General features: G+C 43.2%; 2 protein-coding genes across 2 annotated transcripts; one reads left to right on the top strand and one right to left on the bottom strand.

The window, feature by feature from the left end:
- Positions 1-1,177: 1,177 nt before the first annotated feature.
- Positions 1,178-9,915, top strand: rgs11 (regulator of G protein signaling 11). The gene is made up of 17 exons (XM_070974222.1): positions 1,178-1,293; positions 1,579-1,675; positions 1,944-1,994; positions 2,865-2,971; positions 3,233-3,284; positions 3,507-3,565; positions 3,733-3,809; positions 3,958-4,039; positions 5,275-5,343; positions 5,863-5,886; positions 5,980-6,041; positions 6,383-6,496; positions 6,667-6,782; positions 7,459-7,546; positions 7,633-7,771; positions 9,106-9,188; positions 9,272-9,915. Exons 1-17 carry the CDS (start codon positions 1,231-1,233, stop codon positions 9,408-9,410), a joined length of 1,422 nt encoding a protein of 473 aa, XP_070830323.1. The 5' UTR covers positions 1,178-1,230; the 3' UTR covers positions 9,411-9,915.
- Positions 9,916-11,422: 1,507 nt separating this feature from the next.
- On the bottom strand, positions 11,423-19,127 carry pgap6 (post-glycosylphosphatidylinositol attachment to proteins 6). The gene is made up of 13 exons (XM_070975032.1): positions 18,952-19,127; positions 18,412-18,595; positions 17,979-18,180; positions 17,328-17,455; positions 16,958-17,223; positions 16,529-16,866; positions 16,273-16,369; positions 15,534-15,648; positions 15,146-15,288; positions 14,747-14,925; positions 13,631-13,777; positions 13,414-13,530; positions 11,423-13,295 (listed from the first exon to the last, which is right to left on the bottom strand). The coding sequence occupies exons 1-13, from the start codon at positions 19,013-19,015 to the stop codon at positions 12,972-12,974; spliced, it is 2,304 nt and encodes a 767-aa protein (XP_070831133.1). The 5' UTR covers positions 19,016-19,127; the 3' UTR covers positions 11,423-12,971.
- Positions 19,128-22,764: the final 3,637 nt, after the last annotated feature.

Raw genomic sequence — 22,764 nt, 5'->3', positions numbered from 1 at the left:
TCCATGAAACTTCAAGGACTCTACCTTAAAAAATATTTGATGCTATTGAGACAATGTTCACTGTCTCCCACTAGGATCTTACAATATCTATGAAACCTTCAGGCCTAGTGGTTAAACATGTTCACCCCAACTCTTATTTTGGGAAATGCTGAAGTCACTCATTGGGAGCAGAATTTAATGTTATTAAACCACCACTTTGAAAACACTGAACACCAGCAAAGGAAAAAACACAACATTGTTTGGAAATACAGAGCCTTTCTATAAAAAACAACACACATATATAAATATATCTATGATAAAAGATGCATTCATTGCACTTGATATAGCACATACCTCCCTCAAGGCCCCACCAGACAAACCAACCAGACATTCACAATCATGACCTCCATGGTGGAGGTAATAAATAAGATGTTAGAAAATACATTTCAAACAGCGAGGGACACATTTACTGGCATGAAGAGCACAAGTGCTCCTCATCCACTGGAGGCACCTGTCACATTCAGGATGGTAACACCTCTGACAGGTGTCACAGCACACCTGGAATCCCTAAATATAGATTACTTCTGAATTATCTGATTACTAATATTCTTACAGTTAATAGTTTCTTCTCTCACAAGTAATTCCATTAATTTATCAATGACTGCAAAACAAAACAATGCACATTCAAAAATACAAAATACTGGTCAGACAGTTGGTTCGAACCAGGACCCGCCTCTCACTAGGCAATCAGCCAATCAGGATAATGGGGTAGCACATGGAGTCGTATATTATGTCTATTCATGGAGTGGTTAGTGTCACCCCAGGGCGTCTCCTGGACACACCACTGACTGGGTTCAGACGAAGCCCACTGAAAAGCCTGCTTTCAAAAGTGCAAACAGCCTCCCGACATCAAACTAAACAACACGCCAACTCGCATAACATTTACATCTGGACTTTAATTTGAAGTGAATCTAACATGACAGGCTTTTGATTTGTGTGGGTTGTTAAAGTAGATTGTTAATCGAAAAACATTTGACATTTACTAAATTCACAGATGATTAAACCGCGTTGTGGTTATCATCTGTACGTTTGGTTGTCGTTTCACGGCGATTTTCAAATGCGCGTTCCCGCCAGGCTCCGGACCGCCTGATGGGATGGAAAGGAAGCCGCGCACTCTCCACGGCGCGCTCCCGCCAGCACTTCGGTCCTGCACTTTACCGTCCCGACGAGTGAGCCCCAGCAGCCCGCAAGATGACCATCAACACCCTGGCTAAAGGAGGCTGGCACCGGGAGCAGATGTCATGCTTTCGAAAGGTAATATGCTGCGAGTCTGTCTCCTTTGGTTTGTAAGTAGAATGTGATTATTTTGCAGATGAAGCTTGCATGAAGCAGAAAACATACAACACATATGAGCGCGTGCCAGGTTCAAAACAAGAAATCAACCGGTGCGGCGTTTAATGCATGCATTATTTTTTTTAATCAATTTCCGACTTATGTATGAGTGTTTTGACGGCTTTTCTAGATTGTGTGTGTATGCATGCTCATGTGGACGTGCGTGTGTGTCTGTGTGTGTCACTATGTGTGTGTGTTCCCCGACAGATGGAGAAAGTGATTGTGGCCATGCAGGACCCTGACATGGGAGTGAAGATGAGAAATCAGAGGCTCCTTATCACTGTCATTCCACACGCCATGACAGGTGTGTGTGTGTGTGTGTGTGTGTGTGTGTGTGTGTGTGTGTGTGTGTGTGTGTGTGTGTGTGTGTGTGTGTGTGTGTGTGTGTCTTTATGTCAGAGTGCATCAGCATCTGTGTGTGTGCATGTGTGAAGAAGCACATTGCAGCTTGTGTTTGTCCCGGAGGTCATGCATAATGCAGCAGTGAATTTTGGAGAATACTGTGTGCTTTGCGGAGCAGAGGGAGGAAGTTTTGTCCTCTCGTCTCCTTTCTTTTTCCTTTTTTTCTTCAGGTCGTGATATAATAGACTGGTTGATCCAGAAATACAATATCTGCGAGGAGGGTAAGCAACTGATACACATGTTTTGTGTGTGCGTGTGTGAATAATTTGCTGTGATTCTCTGCTTCATCCTCTCAGTGTGACTGGTTTGTTGTGTGTGTCGTTGCTAGTGTGTTGCCAGGATATGGCGTTTTCTCTCGAGCTGAAGTGGAAGTGGTGTGTGTGTGTGTGTGTGTGTGTGTGTGTGTGTGTGTGTGTGTGTGTGTGTGTGTGTGTGTGTGTGTGTGTGTGTGTGTGTGTGTGTGTGTGTGTGTGTGTGTATTGTGGGGGCTGCTGTTTCCAGTAAACAGGAATGGGGTGAGCCCCAGAGGATCCCAGTCTGATTAACTCACCTGATGATCTGTGTTTGATTAGTGCCCATGTGGAGGTTTTCACCTCAGGAGACTTAACCATACTTAAACTAAATTAGAGGCTGGAAAAAGTCCGCCCGTCCCTTTAGCCTCAGACTGAAGCAAGGGAGCCGAGTCAAGCAGAAGGGGAGGGAGAGAGCAGTAAGAGCTGATTAAAATGCATCACACAGCTTTTTTTGGGAGCTGTCAGTCATAAAAGTAGAGCTCTTTAACAAATGAGGAGAGACTGAAGATTGATGATGCATTTCATCAGTGGAACAAAGCCTTGATTTGAGGGAGACTGCTGACGGGGTGCTGGCGTTTGATTAAAAAAAACGATGACAAATGAGCACCACAGCACGTTTTATTATTATTTAGAACTTTCATGTGCCGTCGATAAATAAGAAATATTTTCTAACTTAGTGCAGTTTATCATTTACCACACATGATAACGTTCCCCATGAATATACATCAGAAACATAAGCTTGAGCAAAAAGCCAGATGCTCTTCTCTAACTTAAGTTCTTTTGTGGTGTTTTCAACAGAGGCGCTGCATGTTGGTGGCATGCTGGTGAGGTATGGGTATGTTTACCCCCTCAAGGAACCCAGATCCCTTCTGCTACGGCCTGATGAGTCGCCCTACCGCTTCCAGGTAGGTCGTCCCTCATGGAGTGTGTTTCATTCTGCCTGCTTGTAAAAAACCACTGTCCCTCCTTTCGGTTTAAAAGCTTTGCCACTTTTTCCCAAACCGTCACCTTCTGTCTGTCACTGTCTGTCCTTTCTCCCTCTCGCTCCATTAGCCCACTTCCTAATCCCCCATCCATCTGCCACCCTCTGCTGCCACTTTTTCATCAGCCGCTTCAACATTAACCTCCATCAGAAATGTTGAATAATGTCACTTGTTTTCCCTCAGACTCCTTACTTCTGGACTAGTACCCGGTGGCCTGCCTCAGAGCTGGACTATGGTAAGACAAACTGCACTGTCAGCAGTCGTAAAACCCCTTCATGTATGATATATTTAATTGTGACGGAAAACTACCGTTTATCAGCCGGCAACACACTATAAAATGGAACGGACTACCAGTAATCCTTCCATTTCAAATATCATCTCATACAGGAAACCTGATAAGCATTTCCAAGAGCTCTGGGCTTTCTTTACTGTGCTTGTTTTTATTATATCCCAACAGCAGTCTATTTGGCTAAAAAGAACATAAGAAAACAAGGAGAACTCATGGAATATGAAAAGGTGAGGAAAGTGTGTGTCCATGTGTGTAAGTTACAGATAAAATGTGTGTGTATCATGAATCATGCAGTAGTCAGTCTGGAGTAACAGACCTACAGTATGTCAGTATTACTTGATTCTCTGTGTTTTCTCTTCTTGTTCATTTCTTGTCTTGTCCCCTTGCTTTTTAGGAGAGGTACAGTGTGTTGCACAAGAGGATTAACCACACCTGGGACTTTGTGGTGATGCAAGCCAGAGAGCAACTCAGGTGCACTCGCACACAGACATGCACCCACATGCACACAAACACACACACACACACACACACACACACACACACACACACACACACACACACACACACACACACACACACACACACACACAAGCAAACTTACAGTGTGATTTATGTTTAGAGCATCCAAACAGAGGAGGAAGGCTGACCGCATTGTCCTGGAATGTCAGGAGCAGGCCTACTGGCTCATCAACCGACCCCCGGTACGTTCACTGTTACTGTGCTCCGCTGGGATGGATCAGACTATGTATTATACCCACCGCCCGGCCCTACACAACTCTAGACTACACTATACTGTACTATACTATAGTATGATATGTGATGCTCTACACTAAAGTGCTCTTTGCCATGTTGTATTAGACTAGATATTTTATTGTACTATTCTATACTAGTGTATCCTGTACTATACCATAATATGTTGTATACTACACTAAACTACAGTATATTTACCCACATTATACAATGTGACACTATACTGTTCTATACTAGTGTTATCTACTTTGTTCAATTAGAATATGCACTATACCGTACTATACTATACTTGAACTACACTTAACTGTCCTATACTTTATCATATTATACTATGTTATGCTATTCTACGTATATCACACCAATACTATACTATTCTATACTATACTATACTATACTATACTATACTATACTATACTATACTATACTATACTATACTATACTATACTATTCAATAATGTGTTAAACTGGTCTACACTATAGTGTTTTCTACTGTGCTGTATTATACTATGTTATGCTATTCTATGTATAGTATATCATACTATAATATATTGTACTACTGCACTGTAGTAGACCATGTAGACTATGTTTGACCATGGTACACAACTATAGAAATGTGTATTGAAGTATTTAGAATAGTTAGAAGTCCCACTAATGTTCACTCACAGTCCCCTCTGCCTCCTACATGAAATATTCAACCCATCTGGTCAAAGAGATAGAGAGAGAAAGAGAGAGAGAGAGAGAGAGAGAGATAGAGAGAGAGAGAGAGAGAGAGAGAGAGAAATATCCTCATATTCCACTTGCTTTATGTTTCCTACACACCTCAGCAGTATATTTGATAGGCAGACAGAGGCAGACAGGCAAAGACAAGGATCAGCAGGGAGTTGTTAGGGGGAAGTGAAGAGGTACTGTGAGGAAGGAAGGACTCCATCTTGTCTTGCCCTTATGAATTAGGGACGAGGGAATGGAGAAAAAGAAAGAGAAACCTGAGAATAAAAGTCAGAGCTAGTGGAGTGGAAAACTCAAGGAAGGATAAGTGCTCCCTCACACACACATGCGTATACACACACACACACACACACACACACACACACACACACACACACACACACACACACACACACACACGAACTCAGTGACAAATATACTACACTTAGTTCTTAGTGTGCGTATGTGTGTGTTTTTTCAGCCTGGGGCTCATAATGTGTTGGACATGGGTCTGGAGAGACCCAATAACTTCAGCTCACGAGTGACACTGGTCAGTGACGTCATCTCATTTCTTTACTTCCCCTGATGTGATAACGTCTGCTATCCATCTCATCTCTCATGGTTCTGTTGCTTTCCCTCTTTCTTGCTGTCGGGATTGTTTTGAAGTAAGTGTTTAAGTGAGCTGTGCTATACTGTGGACGATTACAGTATATTCCACTGTTTTTCTAATTATAGACGGAGGTTAAAATCTGAGGCCCTGACATGACATGAAAGCCATTTCCTTTGTGTGACAAGGAAATTATGACTGATAAAAACAATTTTTAAGTAACAGCAGTCCAGAAGAATATCCATCTGAAATAAAACTTTAATATATATTATATTATGATCAGTATATAATCTCATATTGTACATTCCTCGTTTGACAGAATATATCCAGTTTTAATATTTAAAGCCATTGTTTGTATGGGTGTGAATGTATAGACACACAGAAGCTGCCTGCTATTGAGATGACTACAAATGTATAATGCAGTCACTGTGTGATGACACTGTGTTTCCTTAACAGAACTAGAACAGTGACTACTACAAAAGTGAGGTAAACATCATGTATAATTTATACACTGTTGCTTTAAGCACACTGAATGTACGCTTCATTGTATTTACATGTGCTTTTTGCGTTTGTTTACAGATTGAAACCTGTCGAAGGGCCCTTGGAAGAAATCGTGTTAAGTCTTCCATCTGCCTCGAAGGGTATGTGTCAGTGTGATAAGCGCACATAGACACACTCAGACACACACGCAGATACATACACAAGGACTAATGGACTTGATTCTGCCTGAACCGAACTCTGTGTCTCGAGCACGCACGCACATGCACATAAGGCTTAGTGCTCCCACTGTAAGAGCCACTAATGGATGCTTCCTGAGGGAAGCTGGAATTAGTGGCCATTAACTCTTATGATCTGCAGTACTAATACAATAATACTGTGTGTGTGTGTGTGTGTGTGTGTGTGTGTGTGTGTGTGTGTGTGTGTGTGTGTGTGTGTGTGTGTGTGTGTGTGCGTGCCACTGCATTTGTGTACGGATGTGCAGTTTTGTGAAATACAGTGAGCAGTACCTGAACCATGATCCCATCATGCAAGGCTGCCTTCCCAGTAACCCCTGGATCTCTGATGACACCGCACACTGGACAATGAATGCAGACGTGTGAGAAAATAAACACACTTACACATCACAAGTCCAAACTATACTGTCCACTGTAGTGGTAATTTAGCCTAGCTAGTTTCAGGTTTAAATCAAAAATGTTCCGTTCAAGTTACCGCAGCAGTTCGAATGCCCGTGTGTCTGATTTGTGTCGTTGCTGTGTGTCCGTGCAGGGTGGCTGTACCGACACGTCTTCGAGTGGAACGCTGGAGCTTCAGCTTCATGGAGCTGCTCAATGACTCCATGGGGAAGCGGGAGTTCATGACCTACCTGGAGAAAGAGTTTAGTGGTAAGGGAGGGTGACAGAAATGCATTTTCATATACTTGTGTGTGTATGTGCTGAAACAGGTCTGATGTGGTTAAAACATTTAGTGATTAGGTCAGATGATCTGACCCAACTTCAACATGTAAGGAATTCAGATACAATATCCCAAATCTCCTCCACCCTCTTACTTTTATTCTAAGCAAACTTCTGTTTTACATTTTGAATTACAATCATGTGGCAGGGAAAATCTGCACACTGAATTATTATTCATATGGAGAAGCCTATTACAATAATAAACGGAGCAAGATAATGTAACTGTTATTCATATTTCATTATCATTATCATCCCTAATGACATTTTCCAATCCCAGCGGTGAGAGATGTAAGGGTTGAGGTAGTGGAAAATAAGATTACTTTCATGGCTCTGTTAGTTGAGAGGATGGAAAGAGCAGATGAGGAAGAAGAACAGAGAGGAGAGAGGTAAGTCCAAGACAGATTTAAGAGTGAGATAGGTAGGTAGAAAGCGTAATCCATGCAGACATGTGGAACATTGCCAGTGGCCATGGCGCTCCACAGAGGCCAGCCATGCTATAAAACGCCCTTAATTACAGTATGTGTCACTTTTTCCTGCATCGTTGTTGTTCTGTTCACCTCCAAACATACCCAGCACCTCATCGTCTGTCTCTGTCTGTCTCTGCCAGCGGAGAACCTGTGTTTCTGGCAGGCCTGTGAGGATATTAGACATGGAGAAAGTTCCAAGATCATCGAGAAAGTGGAAGAAGTCTACAAGTAAGTGTGCAAGCAAACAAAGATGCAGAAATACACACTTGGGTTTAATGTCAGATGACAGCCACTCTTTTGTTTGTGTGACTCAGAAATTTCCTTGCTCCTGGAGCTGCCCGGTGGGTCAACATTGACAGTAAGACGATGGATAAAACTCTGGAGGGGATCAGACACCCACATCGTTTTGTCATGGACGACGCACAAATGCACATCTACTTTCTCATGAAGAAGGTCTGAACTCTTACGCATTGTAGTTTGATACTTAAAACTTCATCCTTTGCATGTTTTATCCCCTTTGCCACAAATCACGTATACTTTACAGCTAATTATTTGCCAAACCATGCTGCTGTGGGTAAATTTGTATGTGCTTTTCTACTTCTGCAGGAAGTTATGGGACACTGAATTGTTTGTCTAATATATTGAATGACTGATTTAACAGGATTTAGACCTCCAGGGGACAAGGATAGGCATAGCCGTGTGTCATCAGTATAAATCTGATAACTTCCACAGTGTTTCTGGATTTAAGATAAGATAACATATTCCTTTATTAGTCCCACAGTGGGGAAATTTCCAGTATTACAGCAGCAAAGTGGATAGCAAAAAATAGAGGGCATCAGTAAAAAGGACATTAAATAGCAAACAAGCAATATAAACAATATAAACAAGGAATATTGAAAAATATGAACAATTCAAACAAGGATCAATACAGAAACTAGCAACCGAGTATGGGGAAATGTAAAATATGGGAGTGGTAACAGTATATAGTGTTTTCAAGTTTACACCATCGCACAGAGGAAGTACCAATATTGCACATTGGAAATTAGAGATTCACCAGGTACTGATATAGCACGTTCGATGATAGTACTCCTGACTGGAGTGTTGATATTGCACATAGGAGTAATAATAATAATAATAATAATAATAATAATAATAATAATAATAATAATAATAATAATTTTTATGGTCAAGAATCAAACTCTACAGACTGAACAGCAGTGGACCCATTATTGACCCCTGAGGGTCAACCTAAAAGTCCATAAACTAAAGGTAGACACATCAAAATGGCAGCTTTTAATGTTAGCTGACAGTTTTTAGGACTTAGGCGGTAACGTTGCTATTCTTTGTAACAGGTAAGGTTTGAACCCAATAGCACCACTACCTGAATGTGGGAGTCTGTTAGAGTCTTGCGTCTGTGAGTGTGGCTTGATGCCTCGCTTGGGGCAAGCGACAGTTTCAGGAACTGTTTGGCAATCCCACCCAGCAACAGATCCAAGAGGGGTAAGGCAATGGACATGGTCAGGGACAGAAAGCTGAGGTAAAGCTGAGAGAAAGCAGTCCGATACAAATTGCTAGAGAGTCTTGCATGTAGGCGAAGAACAATCTGGCGAAGAGTGAGTGTGAGGGAGCAGCTTAAGTATTGCGCTGATTGTTACTAGTCTCAGGTGTGTGCTCTGGTGATTGGACAGATAGGCGTTACTGACAGGTGTGCAGATGAGGGAGAGAGTGGCAGCAGGTAAGGAGCTGGCAGACTGTGACATTCTGTTTGTGTGTGTTTGTGTGTGCAGGACTCTTACCCAAGATATCTTAAGTCTGACCTGTACAAGAACATGCTGGCCAAAGCTGTTGTTCCCCAGGAGACAAAGAAAAGGTAAAAATTCACATTAGTTATCACTCTTACTTTGATTTCACTTGAATGCAGTCACTCTCCAATATCACCCTCCTTCCTCTCAGCGTGTTCCCCTTCATGAGACGCCAGCGGCACTCTAGCCCATCCCCTGCTCAGGCTGTCACCCTGGCGACAGAGGAAGACGGACAAGCCAAGGGGGCCAGGCAAGCAGGTACCAACTCTGCAGCCGGCTCCCATGCCTGACGCTGAGCCAAACTGTCAGTGTGAAAGCTTTTCTTTCACCGCTGCAACATTACCAGAGCTAGGATTTCCACATTAGAGCTTCATCTCAGAGCACAGGTGTTAATGCATACCTCAGCAGCATCACATTTTATTCCCAGAGCAGCGAACAGCAGAGAAAAGAGCTTTTAGTGCTGCGTAGTCATCCTGCATTTACATCCCATCTGAGTCCGGAAAGTCTGTCCTGTTGTTCTTGATATTGACTCCAAACACTAAGTCCTCCTTTCTCCCGCAGTAGCTTCTCTATAGAATCTACTCCGCCTCTGATAAGCAGGCGTAGGAACAACAGTTGTTTATAGAGCAATAGAGATGTAAAATATGTATTTAGTCAAAACGTTGCTTCGGCATGTCTGTGATCATCGTACAGTTTGCTTGTTTTGTTCATCCCATGCTGGAGCTTCAGTGTGATGGTGGTTGCTGTCCATTTTGCTCGAGCATGTTTTCATCCCAATAAAATGTCACAACAGCGTTCAGTGTTGTGTTGTGTTGTCAGCTCTGCATGCTGTGGTAAACTGTGAGTGTGTGTGAGCCAGTGATCAGGCTATTATTATTTTTATAACAACTTTATTTCCTTTGACCTCCTCTCCTCTCTATCTTCTCTCTCTTTCATGTGTCCTTAGGCCTATTTTAAACACAAAGCCTTTTAGGGTTTATTTTAGCATTTATGAATTCCACATGAACTGCAACTGAATTTATCATCACAAAGAAGTTAATCAAACACAGTTTTGGACAGGGAAATCTTTGCTCTCACTGAAAATTGTAGCATTGAACTATAGAGCTTCAGCAACTCAGCCCATCTCACAGATGCTTCCAGAGGTTTGAAGAGCAGCTGCTACAGTGGCCCAGATGTGTTTCCTACAGTGTCGTTCTGTCTGCAAACGCTCTCTCCTCCACTACTGTTTCTGAGCACACAAACTTCTTTTTTCACCTTTGTTTTCCAACTAACAACCTTTCAGGCTTTACTTCCCTCCATTGGTTCTGTAGGAGCTACAGTTTCTCCTACTGGACTGGCTCCCTCTACAGGCCGAGTACTCAGAACAAGAGTTACGAGCAGTTCAACCCAAGTGTGATTTATTTACGCTGGAGGGCTGAAGAAATAGTTCAGTGTTTCGCAAGAGAAATAGTGAAAAATTTTAATATTTGGAAGAAATAAACTGGTTGGTTTGGGAATCACTGTGGTAAATACAGCACATCTCAACAACTCAAGGTTCACATGAATAATTACTGTCTTTGCAGGACTTTTGAGAACATATCGTCATTTCCACTCCAAGGTCCCGTTAGGTGACAATGCAGGTTAAAGGAGCACTCCACAGATCTTACCCATGAACGCCATAAGGAGTACTGCTCAGCCTGTGAAAGCGGTTGTATAATATCAGCTGTGACTGGAGGGGCTATTCATAGTCTTGAGCTGAGTTCAAATGTTTAACAGAAATGCTGTGTTATAAATTGGGGACCTGTGGTTTTAAAGATGTGGACATTGAGGTCGCATGAAGGATACTTTTGAGTTGGATCCGGTATTTTTGAAGCTTGACTCGAGCTTAGCACTACATGTTGGGATACTGTATGTTGGCCTCTGCTGCTTTGGTTCTGACTCAGAAAAACAATGAACAGTTAGGCTTGATTTTGTGATCTGCAGCACTGATGTGTGTCAGCTTTGTAGCAGCTGAGAGCCCATCAAATTTACTAATGGAGGGAAGCTATATATATACTCTCTCTCTCTCTCTCACTCTCACACACACACACACACACACACACACACACACACACACACACACACACACACACACAGAGTGGAATATGTATTTCAACACTCCAAACAAGCACCTTCTATATTTCTGAGGATTATGGTAATCCGCTTCCATCCATCCCCATCCTCTGCTGGTGTGTGAGAGTGCGTGTGTGAGTGCCCGAGGACAGGAAAACAGCACCAGATAAAAAGCAATACAACGAAAAAAAAAACATGAAACATTTCTCTTCATACAACAGATTTATTTTTGGTGGGCTAAATGTTGTTTTTTAACAGACTGAAAGGTAGCTGTCCAGTGCAAGGAAGTAAAATCCTGTTCTATATGAAACATTATATTTCTTCATCCACACAAGCAATGACAGCTACAGTATGTTGTTGTGGTACAATGCCTTTTCATTCCCATACAAAATGATTCACAACCCTCACAAGAAAAAAAAAACAATGAAAGGAAGGCGACTCAAGAGTGACAGAAACGTTCAATTTGAACCTGTGTGCAAAATCACAATGAGAAAATGGTCAGGGTAAGGACCGCTTCAACACAGACAACAAACTCATTAACTCTATGCTTTACATTAAAGAAAGCATGGAAAGTGTTCTGTAGCTTTACTGGTGCAAGAGACAAAACGTCCACACACAATCATACAGTGCATTCACAGAAAGACACAGACAGAGGAGGCACCGGACAGTCATTTGAATATAGCGTACATTCATAAAGTGCCCATTCATACACATATGGGCTGTGTATACATAGTGGAATCAGCTTTTTAATCATAAAAGTGCATCAGAATGAATGTTAGCTGGTAGAGTGGGAGAAAGACAGCAGAGACGAGAAAAGAAAAGGAAGGACACTGAGTTATCCATCAGTACAGGCTGCATATATATCTGTACATGAACACGTCATGTACAGTGTTTATGTGGATTTCTTTTTTTAAAGGAATAAAGAGGCACCCGCATCCCAAACTACTACTCTTTCATTCTTCCAAGCCCCTGAATTACAGTTGGCTGCTGGCTGAGAACTTGTTGCACAGAAAAACAGGAGCTGACATTATGTGAAACAAAGTGCAGTTTGTTGGTTTTAAATGATTTCTCTCAGGTGTCTTTGAGTACTTTGCTTTTGTGTTCTGCGATGACACACGTTGAAATTCAAAAGCTAATCTCCTCTTCTGATGAGGACCGCGTTACATGATTGAAAGTTCAGGCTTCTTATTGTTTCGTCAAACTACTTTGAAGGTTGTTAAAACTGGTTGGCAGATAAAAATCGAGCACATCTGGAAAAAATTAAAATACAAGAGGGCACGAGAACAAGGCTATAAATATTGTATAGCAGACTCAATGATGAAAGATTTAAAAGAGTTCCAGAAAGTGCTATTCCTTATAAATATTCCAACATTTATGTCCTAGCCTAGTAAAATACGTACATACACAATATGTACAAACTCCTGGTCATGAGGTCACAGATCAGGTGGTGTGTGGTAGTGGTGTGTTTTTGAAAATCACACCTAAGCTGGTGCAGTGGTCCACCTTGGAGGTTTCAGCAGGGTGAAATTGTGTGTGTGTGTGTGTGTGTGTGTGTGTGTGTGTGTGTGTGTGTGTGTGTGTGTGTGCGCGTGTTACACCTATGAGAATATAGGCTTCAATTTTATTTAAAATTCAAAACATTAAGAAACAAGCTGACACCTTGTGCTCGTGTTTGTCTCTTTACCTCATGTGAATGTTTGTGGTGCTGTTGAACAATCAATGCCTCGTCGCTTTACCTCCTTCCAGCATCTCCGCTCCGTCTACGTGACGGTGTAGAGTTCGTCCTTGCTGCTCTGACAGAGCGTGTACCCGCAAACCCGGGGTCTCCAGCTCCAGTTCCAGCTCCAGCCTCTGCTCCAGCCCGACCCCTCCCTGTTCTTCTCCTTGGGCGGCAGCAGGAACACCACGCAGCTGGCCACCAGGATGTGCCACAGCGAGTGCGTGTAGTAGTAATTGTCCTCTGTCTCGGCAAAAATGTACAAACACACGCCGATCAGGGCGCACACTGCCCCGGGGATCAGGTAGAGGACCCAGCGTTTCCAAGAGGGCGGGTAACAATGTCGCCGCCGCACCCCTCGGTACACCTGCAAACAACAGAGGGCTGGATTCAGCAAACCGCAGCTACAGCAAACGTGACTGCCTACATTTTCATCTGCAAGGAAATCAGCATCGTGTACTGTAGTATGATGATGTATGTCTCACCCAGGCAGTGACCATGAATAGTATGGCACAGAGGATGGGGCCCAGCAGGTTCCACAGACCTTTGCGGTCCAGCTGCATTGACATGGCTATGAGCAGAGCCCCGAGCATGAAGAGAGTCTACAGGTGTGAAGAAGAAGACAATACAAAGCATCATATCAATCCTCAGTGAAGTGTGATTGTAGTATTACAGAAATAGAGGCAGCAGTCAGCATCTTACGTATTTGAACGTGTCTTTGATGCGAGCCATGCACAGGATGGTGACCCAGATGGAACAGACTGACCCCAGGAAGTCACAGTATTGGAGGGTATCGTAGTCCATTATACACAGCACGGCTATGCCAGGCTGGTCACATGCATGGTAGAACTACAATACGAAGAGAAGGGAAAAAAACAGTGTGATGCCACAAAACTGTCCACCCCTCCAGTCAGTAGAATGGATAACTCTGGCTTTTCTCTTTTCTACTTGTTACAGAGATGTAAAGAATTATCCTGGGTGGTGAAGATGCATTCGTGTGTTATCTGGTCTGGGTTAATCAATATCTTTAAGGGAGGATATCTTACATCAAGGCTATTCCTAACATTCCTATTCCATAATCGGTATGCTGTTGTGTTACAGTCAGTCATAAAAACACAGTTTGTACTCAAAAAAAGTACATTTTGTGCCTTAAAATCTGTGGCTGGCAGTCTTCACAGTCTTGAAAGGAGCATCGTTTTTTTTTTTTTGTTTGTTTTTTTTTTTTCCCTAAAGGTCACCTGGGCGCATTCAAAGTGTGCTGACCCAAGCAAACACTTGCTCAGCTTGAGCTCCCGAGCATTCAAACAATAGTCCTGTTCCCATCTAAAGCCTCTTTCACACTGGACAAAAACACCCACCAACACCCCCTAACATCTGGCTTTTGTCTTCAATGGGAAAGGGCGTTCATTTCTGGGTCAAACGACTCTGCAGTAGTCATGGGTATTTATCAGCTCCAGCCCCGATCGGCAGTGATGGAAACAGGACACCCAGGCTGACACGCTCATTTCTGGCGTGATGATGTCACAGATTTTGGCACATGTGATGTTGAACATGACACACCAGAAAAACAACTGAAAGGCAAAAATGTCTAATGGCAATGGGAAAGGAATAAGCCCTTTTTAGTGGGAAATATCACTATTGTAAACATGGAAGAGAGCCTCGCTTTGATTTCCTGAACTTCCCTTTTACACAGCATTTTACCATCAGTCCAACAGAATATGAACAATACTCTTGTAACACAGCAGTGTGTGTGTGATTTGTGTGTGTGTGTGTGTGTGTGTGTGTGTGTGTGTGTGTGTGTGTGTGTGTGTGTGTTACCGTGGAGAAGAACATTGTGAAGAGGTAGACTGAGGCCTCAGTGATGTAGCAGCGTTTGATGGCCACCACGATGGCCGGCAGGAAGGACAGGTTACTGAGTGTGAGCAGTAGAGTCGCCAGCAACTGGCGACGGTACGACTGAGCTGTCGAATCATCGGTGCAGCCCCAACCGCTCCAGCCTGCACACACACACACACACACACACACACACACACACACACACACACACACACACACACACACACAAATGCAATGAAACCAAATGAATTGATTTATTTGTTCATCAATAAATGACAACAAAAGACACAGTGATGACAAAAGGTAGGTGGGAGCTCTTTTTGTGTGTGTGTGTGTGTGTGTGTGTGTGTGTGTGTGTGTGTGTGTGTGTGAGTCTCGTACCAGCTTTGCAGACGCAGGCAGCATACAGGTAGGTGTAGGATCTCAGAAGTCTACATTCACCATATGTCCCACAGTCCTCCACACAGGCACTGATAAACACCTCTGGGACCACTGACACTAATGATGTATTACCACAGTCACTGCTGCAAGAACACACACATTTAACTATTAAAAAAAACAAAACAATTCATAAATCTCTACACGCTGAGATCTCTAGATTACAATTTTGCACTTCATCTCCACGACCTTTAGCATCTCCCAGACCCAAATTAGTCTTTTAAAACACAGATCAACTCAAATTCACAGAGACAAACATGGAATAGTGCTTCCAATAAAGCTAAATAAAGTGTACACAAATGTGTAACGTACTGCAGCGTTTCATTATTACCTGTTACACGTGAGCTGCAAGGTGAGGTACCATGTTGTCGACTGAGGGAAAGGCAGCCTGACCACGGCTTTAGGGACACTGGCATTCACACGAACACCATATCCTCCAAACAAAGCTGTTGACACACACACGACGTGGCTCCAAATGTTATTTTCACAACGCAAAGTCAAGTTTCCTGCTTGGTTATATATCGCTGGTAGTCAGTGTATCACAATGGAGCAGACATCAGTGAAATTCCAAAAAAGATCTGATCAATATCCATCTGATGTAAGAGCAGGAAATATCAAGTTTCTTTCTTTGTATATATCAATTATAATGTTTTTGTTATCTTTGATCTAAGAGTGCTTACTACTCCAAAACAACACCTATTTCCTCATAGCTGTTAAAAATCCACGTGATAGTTTCTGAGTCACAGTGCAGTTGGAACCTATCCCAGCATGCATTTGGCAGAGGGCATGGAAACACCTGTGAAAGGCTCTCGGTCTTATTCCACAAACCTGAGCTGGTGTAATACACCTGCAAGAGAACTCTTTTCACACTGCAAACTTTGTCAATCAGCTGATGTCCGCCCTTCTGCCTGTGGTGGGATTTACTGTCTATTTCTAACATTTATTATTTCTACATGCACGTTCTTGATATTCTATCTTGATGTTGCCTGATTAATTAAGCTACAGCAGGTGTTTAATGCATCAATTCCCCCATGTCAGGGTGAATAAATCATTCCATTTGGCTGTGCTACCTGTGTGACAAGGTTGAGAGCGGTTGAGTTCGAGGACTGGAGCCCAGGGAGAGAGACAGGCCACCACACTGCTGCTGTTCCCCAGGGTTACATTAGTCTGCGCACACACAAACACACATGTATCAAAGTAAAGCAGCGCAAATGCACAACTCTGAGTTAAGAGAAATCAAATCTAACATGCTATGATACTGTATCGGTATGTGTGTGTGTGTGTGTGTGTGTGTGTGTGTGTGTGTGGTAACTGGGTGGTACTCACAGTGTTGAGTGTGAGCTGTAGGTTGAGTGTACCACCAGTGGCCTGTGTGTGCAGGGGGTAGGTGAGCAGAGTGGCGTGCGTGTGTGTAACGCTGACGTTGGGTCCATTGACGGGAGTGAATCGGAGCGACAGAACATCCACCTCCTCGAACAGCACAGGGATGCTCCACACACACGCCGACGCCGACAACGGTGATGCTGATTTGTTGCTAATCGCGACCACGTCTGTAACCACTGAGCTGTTGTCCGCTGATGCTGAGTTGGTATAGCTGCTGTTGCCATGGAGCTTGCTGATGTCATCATCCGCTCTAAGGCCTACACTTTTTGGCTTGCATCCCACTGAGGCAGACAAATGCACACACAGGCAGTGGATCACAACAGTGAACAGACGCAGTGTGTGAAACTTACGTGGCCACGTTTCTGTGTTCACCTGTGTAGTTTGAGACGATGCTAAAGGTGACAGTATGGTTATCTTGGCCGCTCTCTACAACAACTCGTAACCAGGTGTCCCACGGTGGATTAGAGAGAGCTGCAGAGCAGCCAATCCCTGAGCAGTTCACTGTTACTGGGCCATGCTGCAGAGACACGGAGCCGAGCCTGAGGACCAATGAACAGTTTCCACTGTCCACTCCTTCCCCTGACGAACAGTCAGCCACAGACACGGAGAGAGAAGAGGCAAACTCTGGAACATACAACCTAAGACAGACACAAATACATTAGGTGTGCTTATATAGAGACAGAAAAATATACAACAGAGCAAAGGATGGGACAACAGGAAACAAAAGACAGACTCTTCTTACTTAAGGCGTGCAGGTCTGTCAGGGGCGGCGGTCTGTTGGAGGAATGTGCCCTGCTGTAAAGTGGGTATGTCCACTGCTCTCCGGATTGACAGCTGTGGCTGAAAGAAGTAGGAGCAGGATGGGAAGCCCTAACAGATAAAGATGAAAAATGCAATATAAGTATACATAGAGCAAATACAAAGTGTTTCACAGGTGGCTGGCAAACTAATAAAGAAGTGGAGAGATATAACAAGAAAATGTAAATAGAAATGTTCTTAAAGGTCAGCCATTAGTAAATAAGGCTGCACTTCCAACAGCAAGTCTGCAATAAGAACAGAGGCGAAGAGAAAGAAGCAGAAGAATGTAGCTCAGCTACTTTAGATAAGAAGCAATCCACCTACACCCTGCTGTGGATGAACAGGTTGAGGTTTAAGGCATGATTGGAAGATTAACGCTTTGTTGGCCTTTCAATGCAAAACTCTTTTTTAGTTTTAAAATTTATGAATAAATCTCTAAAAGCGGTCTTTGTGAGAAGTGCAGCGGCTTTAATGAGGCCAGTGTTGTTGTGCATGTGTCTAAAGTAACAGTCAAGAAATGAGACCAGGAAAAAACTATTTAGAAAAACAACTGGAACAGGAAGTGACAAAGTCCTGTACACAGGTCGAGACAAACCTTCTGCTCTATACGCCCATCATCTTCAGGCAAGTGGGCAGCAACGTACCAATCACCAGGAGCGGGATTGGAGAGGTTTAAGGTTGTGGAGCTGTGTGATGTCACCGGCAAGATCAGAGACAGACAGGGGCTCCATAGCGTTGCATTGGGAAACACGGACCCTATTGGGTTTATGACTGGAGGGGCACCCCATCGAATGTGACTAGGAGAGAGAGAGAAACTGGTTACATGATAACATGGGTAGAAGAGACTGATATTTAAATTCACCATATAACCATCTTTTTACTCTATGTGTGACCTGAAATGACCGATGAACTTTGTGTTTTAGGTTTAAGTTTGTCCCATCATCTTTTATAGAAAGGATTCTCACAGGAAATGAGACCACCACAATTAGCAGGGATGGTTTCATGATGACCAACTTCTCACATCTTACATGGTGACGTTGTGCTGTCCGCAGTGGAAGCTGTGGCCTTTGGTGACAGAGAACAGCCAGCGAGCGACAGCAGTTTCCTCTGGTATGTGAAACCTTTGCAGCCTCGCGTTGCCGTACCAACTGTACTTTGACAACTTCTGAGCTGGTTTGGATGAGAGCTCTGATACAAACGTCACCTGTCCATCTGTGGAGCACAAGATGTCACTGTATGAAAGTGCACAAACACAGTTTTTCTGCCGAGTGGTGTAAATTTAGACTCTTGTAGCGGACATAGCATACAAAAAAGACTCCTCTCAGTGAAGTATGCATCCAGGGTTAACCTGAAACGACTGTAAACAGGAAGGAATTAGGTTACATTTATTTCATGTTTTTGTGTCTCTGTATGTCAATGTAGAAATAATTTATGTGTTTCCTTTACTTTTTATAAGTTAATATCCATATTGTATATCTAAGAGGGTTCAGGTAAACCAGCAAGTCGAGATAGCAAACATGCTAACAACAGTTTCCACTGACTTCGACCCTTTAGCTGAAAACACTTACCGTCTCCTAATGTCCAAGGCGTCAGGGCGACCAAAAGGAGACCACGTAGAAAACAAAATTCCATGTTTCCTTTACGAGTATCTGAACCATTACATCGTCCTTTATCCACCTGTAATGTCACACTAATCTACGCTACGAGGAATTCATTCTACCTGTACACTTCCTGGTTTCTATGTAAATACGTGACGTTGCGAAAGACGTCCAGTGCTGCCTTTGTGGTCTGTCGGAAACATTAACCATCATACACGCCTATAGGCAACAAATAGTAATATCATTCATAATTAGCGTCATTTTCAAATAGATGCCGTGCAAATAGCATTTTATTGACATTAATAACTTTTTGTGTCTGCTAATTATAATGTAAAACATTGTAAGACTAGTTTGTGAGTTACAAAGAAGGCAATTCTCGCCCATAGGACCACAAAATGCTATCATTTTACCATGAATGTAGTCGTTATTAGGATTTACCATTTTTCACTTGTGTCCCAAATTAAAGGACATGTTGCCTTTACTCATACACACATTCATTCAGCACACCCATTTGTCTCTGCTGTTTGGGTTGAGAGACAGAAATAAAGCGATTTTATTTATTTATTTATTTATTTATTTATTTATTTATTTATTTTTCTTGTTTATTACTAACAAGAATATTTGGCTCATTGTTGCAGAACAATTTTAGCAGAAATATGGCATCATCTTTAAAATCCTCACATGATTACTGTTGCATTATATCCACAATTGTGAGAGATCCCATGGAGACCACACAACATATGAGAAATGAGCACAAAAGATGACAATTCTTGTCTTATAAATACAATGAGACAAAGAAATGAAATTCAGTGCAATCAAATGAAAAAACAAACTGAAGTTCATCTCTAAAATTCAAGTCCCCAGTGTGTTAAAAAAAAATTATCAGACAAGGACACAAGGGGAAAACATGATCAGATGGCATACATCCTGACCAGAAGCACTAACAGAATGAGGAGTGAAACTGAGACAGTGATACATTCATCTTTAAGCATCATTCATTCATAAGTGTCAAAGTGCATATTAAATCCCACTGCATTACTGGCCGTTAACTGTTAAGAGGAACAGCTTCAAACCGAAGACCATACATTTAAATTGTGCTTATAGAAGATCATAGAAATGTCACATCATCCTGTGACTCTACCCAGCACCACTGAGCATCATACCCTAGCAGACTTGACTCTATATTGGGTGCACTCTCATCCTTTTCCATCAAATTGTTCTGAGAGGCTCTGAAACTCCCCTGAGTTTGGACCTCTGTCTTTGGCTGTGTCTCCTCTGGCTGTTTAGTGAGGGCAAAACTACCATTATCCACTTTCACCTCTCTTCTTGCCCTGATTGATCTGAGCAGAGCTTTCCTGATGGCGTCAGGACTGGATTTGATGTGTTGTAATGGAGCTCCATCTGAGTGCCGTGAGTATGACATTGGCAAATTGGCAATAACCAAACTGTTGGCAGGACGAGATGATGCTTCACCAAGCGAGGTGGAGGTGGAAAGACTAGGAGGTCTTGCTTCAGTAGACTCATGGCTCAGGATGTTGTTGTCAGTTAGAGGTGGTTGATCTTCCGATTCCTCACCAGCGGTTTCAATCAAATCCTGAGTGGGACTCAGGCTTTCTCTGTGGGATATTTCAGACATATAATCTAATATTAGTTTGTATATAAAAAAGAGCCGGTTACTGTACAGCAGCCAAACTAGACACTGTGCTGTACCTGCAGGGGGACATGCAGGGCCCGTGCTCCTCCACAGTCAGTAGGCTGCTGAGGCTGCCAGTCAAGCTGCTGCCATGGCTGGCTAAGGCATCCCGCTCCTCCATCAGCCAACGCATGGCCTCGATCCCCTCGTGCACAGCTACCAGCTGGCGAAGAATCCTCACATCGGCAGAACGCAGCCACCTCTGCAAGAATAGTGTGGAGTTAGGGTGGATAAACATGGTGCAGGTTTAAAAAAGGGAACTGGTGTGTTCTGCATGTATGGGAACAGATGAGAGAGGCGTGTGTGTTCACTGTAGCACTTAACCTCTCTCAGGGGCCCCGGACAGAGCTCATTCTGCCTGAGTAGTGAGGCCCCTGCTTGTGTGCTCATTTGAATAAAGTGCATGAAGCAGAAGAAAACAGTAAAATTACAGAGAAGAATGAGGAAGGAGTGTGTGGCCAACGAATGAGTAGAAAAATCCCATCAGAATGTGTTAAATGAAGGGAGGAGAATGAAAGAGACGCCAGGTGAGAGACAGGTGACACTGTCTGTCAGCAGACATTAACATGAGTGGTGAAGTGGACCAGAACAGAACTCAGTGGTGTTGACATTTCTGCAGGTCAAAGGAAGACATGTCATTAAAATAAACAGAGCAGTGATTGCTGAAACAGGTTGCACAAGTTGCGGCTTTACCCAAATATGAAAAGATGCGCAGGTATGCAGGCGCAACGCGCACTCCAACAGCACAAAGTCACTCCAAAACAGAGAGGGTTTGTACATTTCAAACACACAGTATCTATTACATGGTGAAAACACTGAACACAATGGGGATCTTTACCATCTCTTGTTTCAAGTTGCTGATTTTGTCAGAGAAGCTGTCGCTGGAGGCAGAGCTGCGGTCTCCCCTGTCGACCACATCAGACCTCCAACCATCTTCGCAGTCCGCAGCATCTCTCATCCAAACCAGAAGACTCTCGGGTGTTTTCCTGCCAACCTTATTTTCCAGTTCTTTCAGATCTAGGAAGGAATCGTTGTTGATTTCCTCTTCCATCCCACAGCGCAATAATCACGTCCAGGTGTCCGATCAGAGACGCTCGCGTAAAGTCGCTTCACCTCTTCACCCTCCAGTGAGACGTCAGACCCCCGGCAGCGGGGAAAATCACACACCCATAAATGTCCCACACACCTGTTGACTGACAACACAGGTTATATTCCTGAACGCTCCACAATAAACCATGACCACGACTGACAAACCTGCCAGAGAAGCGCAGAACTGGTCATGAAAACGCTGGAAGTGTCAACGCACAACTCCTCTGTCCCGCTGACCGCTGTCACCATTCACACTGCAAAGGTGTCGCTGCTGTGCAGCCCAGAACGTGCTGCTGGAGGGTGGTGGTGCCCTTTGTGTAGTCCTCGATCAACAGGTGGAGTTTTACACCGGCGGTCACATGGGGAGATTCAGCGTGTGCGCTCCGAGCTGCTGCGCAGATAAACTGACTTTATTACTGTGATCAGGGTCTAATCAGAAAGTTTTTTTTGTTGCTCAAACCATTAGTCCAATAAGATTAAACCTTGATTCCATCACATGAAAAGCAAACAAGTATCCCAGCTAGATTACTAGTTCAAAGAGTTCATTTATGACCTGGATCTTATCATGTCATGCCATATAAGTACCAAATCAGAATGTAATGAAAGCCAGAAAACTCATAAAATGTAAAGTCAGTTTGGGGATATGCACAGCTAATGATTCACAGTGGTAATAAATCTTTTCCTGCGCCTTATGAGGACAAATGTGACACATGGGACCTGTTGGAGCCAGCATGTCAAATACCTGTCCACATGACATAGGCTGTCAAATAATCTGTAACTGTAGTGGACACAACTGACTAGACTCGCTTTTGTGTAAAAAATGATGCTGATGGCCCCTGTGCTCTCACAAACCAACCCAGGTTATTCTTCTCTTGCTCCTTCTCTGCTTGAAATGAGCATTAAAACATTGCACCTATATGAACTGAATTATGCTCTTCTATGTCACTTACATGCAACACATAGTTTTAGCTAACATTGGCTAAGGAGTATTAGCTAACGTT

The sequence above is a fragment of the Chaetodon trifascialis genome, chromosome 11 (genome assembly GCF_039877785.1).
Source record: "Chaetodon trifascialis isolate fChaTrf1 chromosome 11, fChaTrf1.hap1, whole genome shotgun sequence".
In the NCBI taxonomy this organism is placed as follows: Eukaryota; Metazoa; Chordata; class Actinopteri; order Chaetodontiformes; family Chaetodontidae; genus Chaetodon; species Chaetodon trifascialis.
This window is presented reverse-complemented; position numbering and strand designations above follow the sequence as displayed.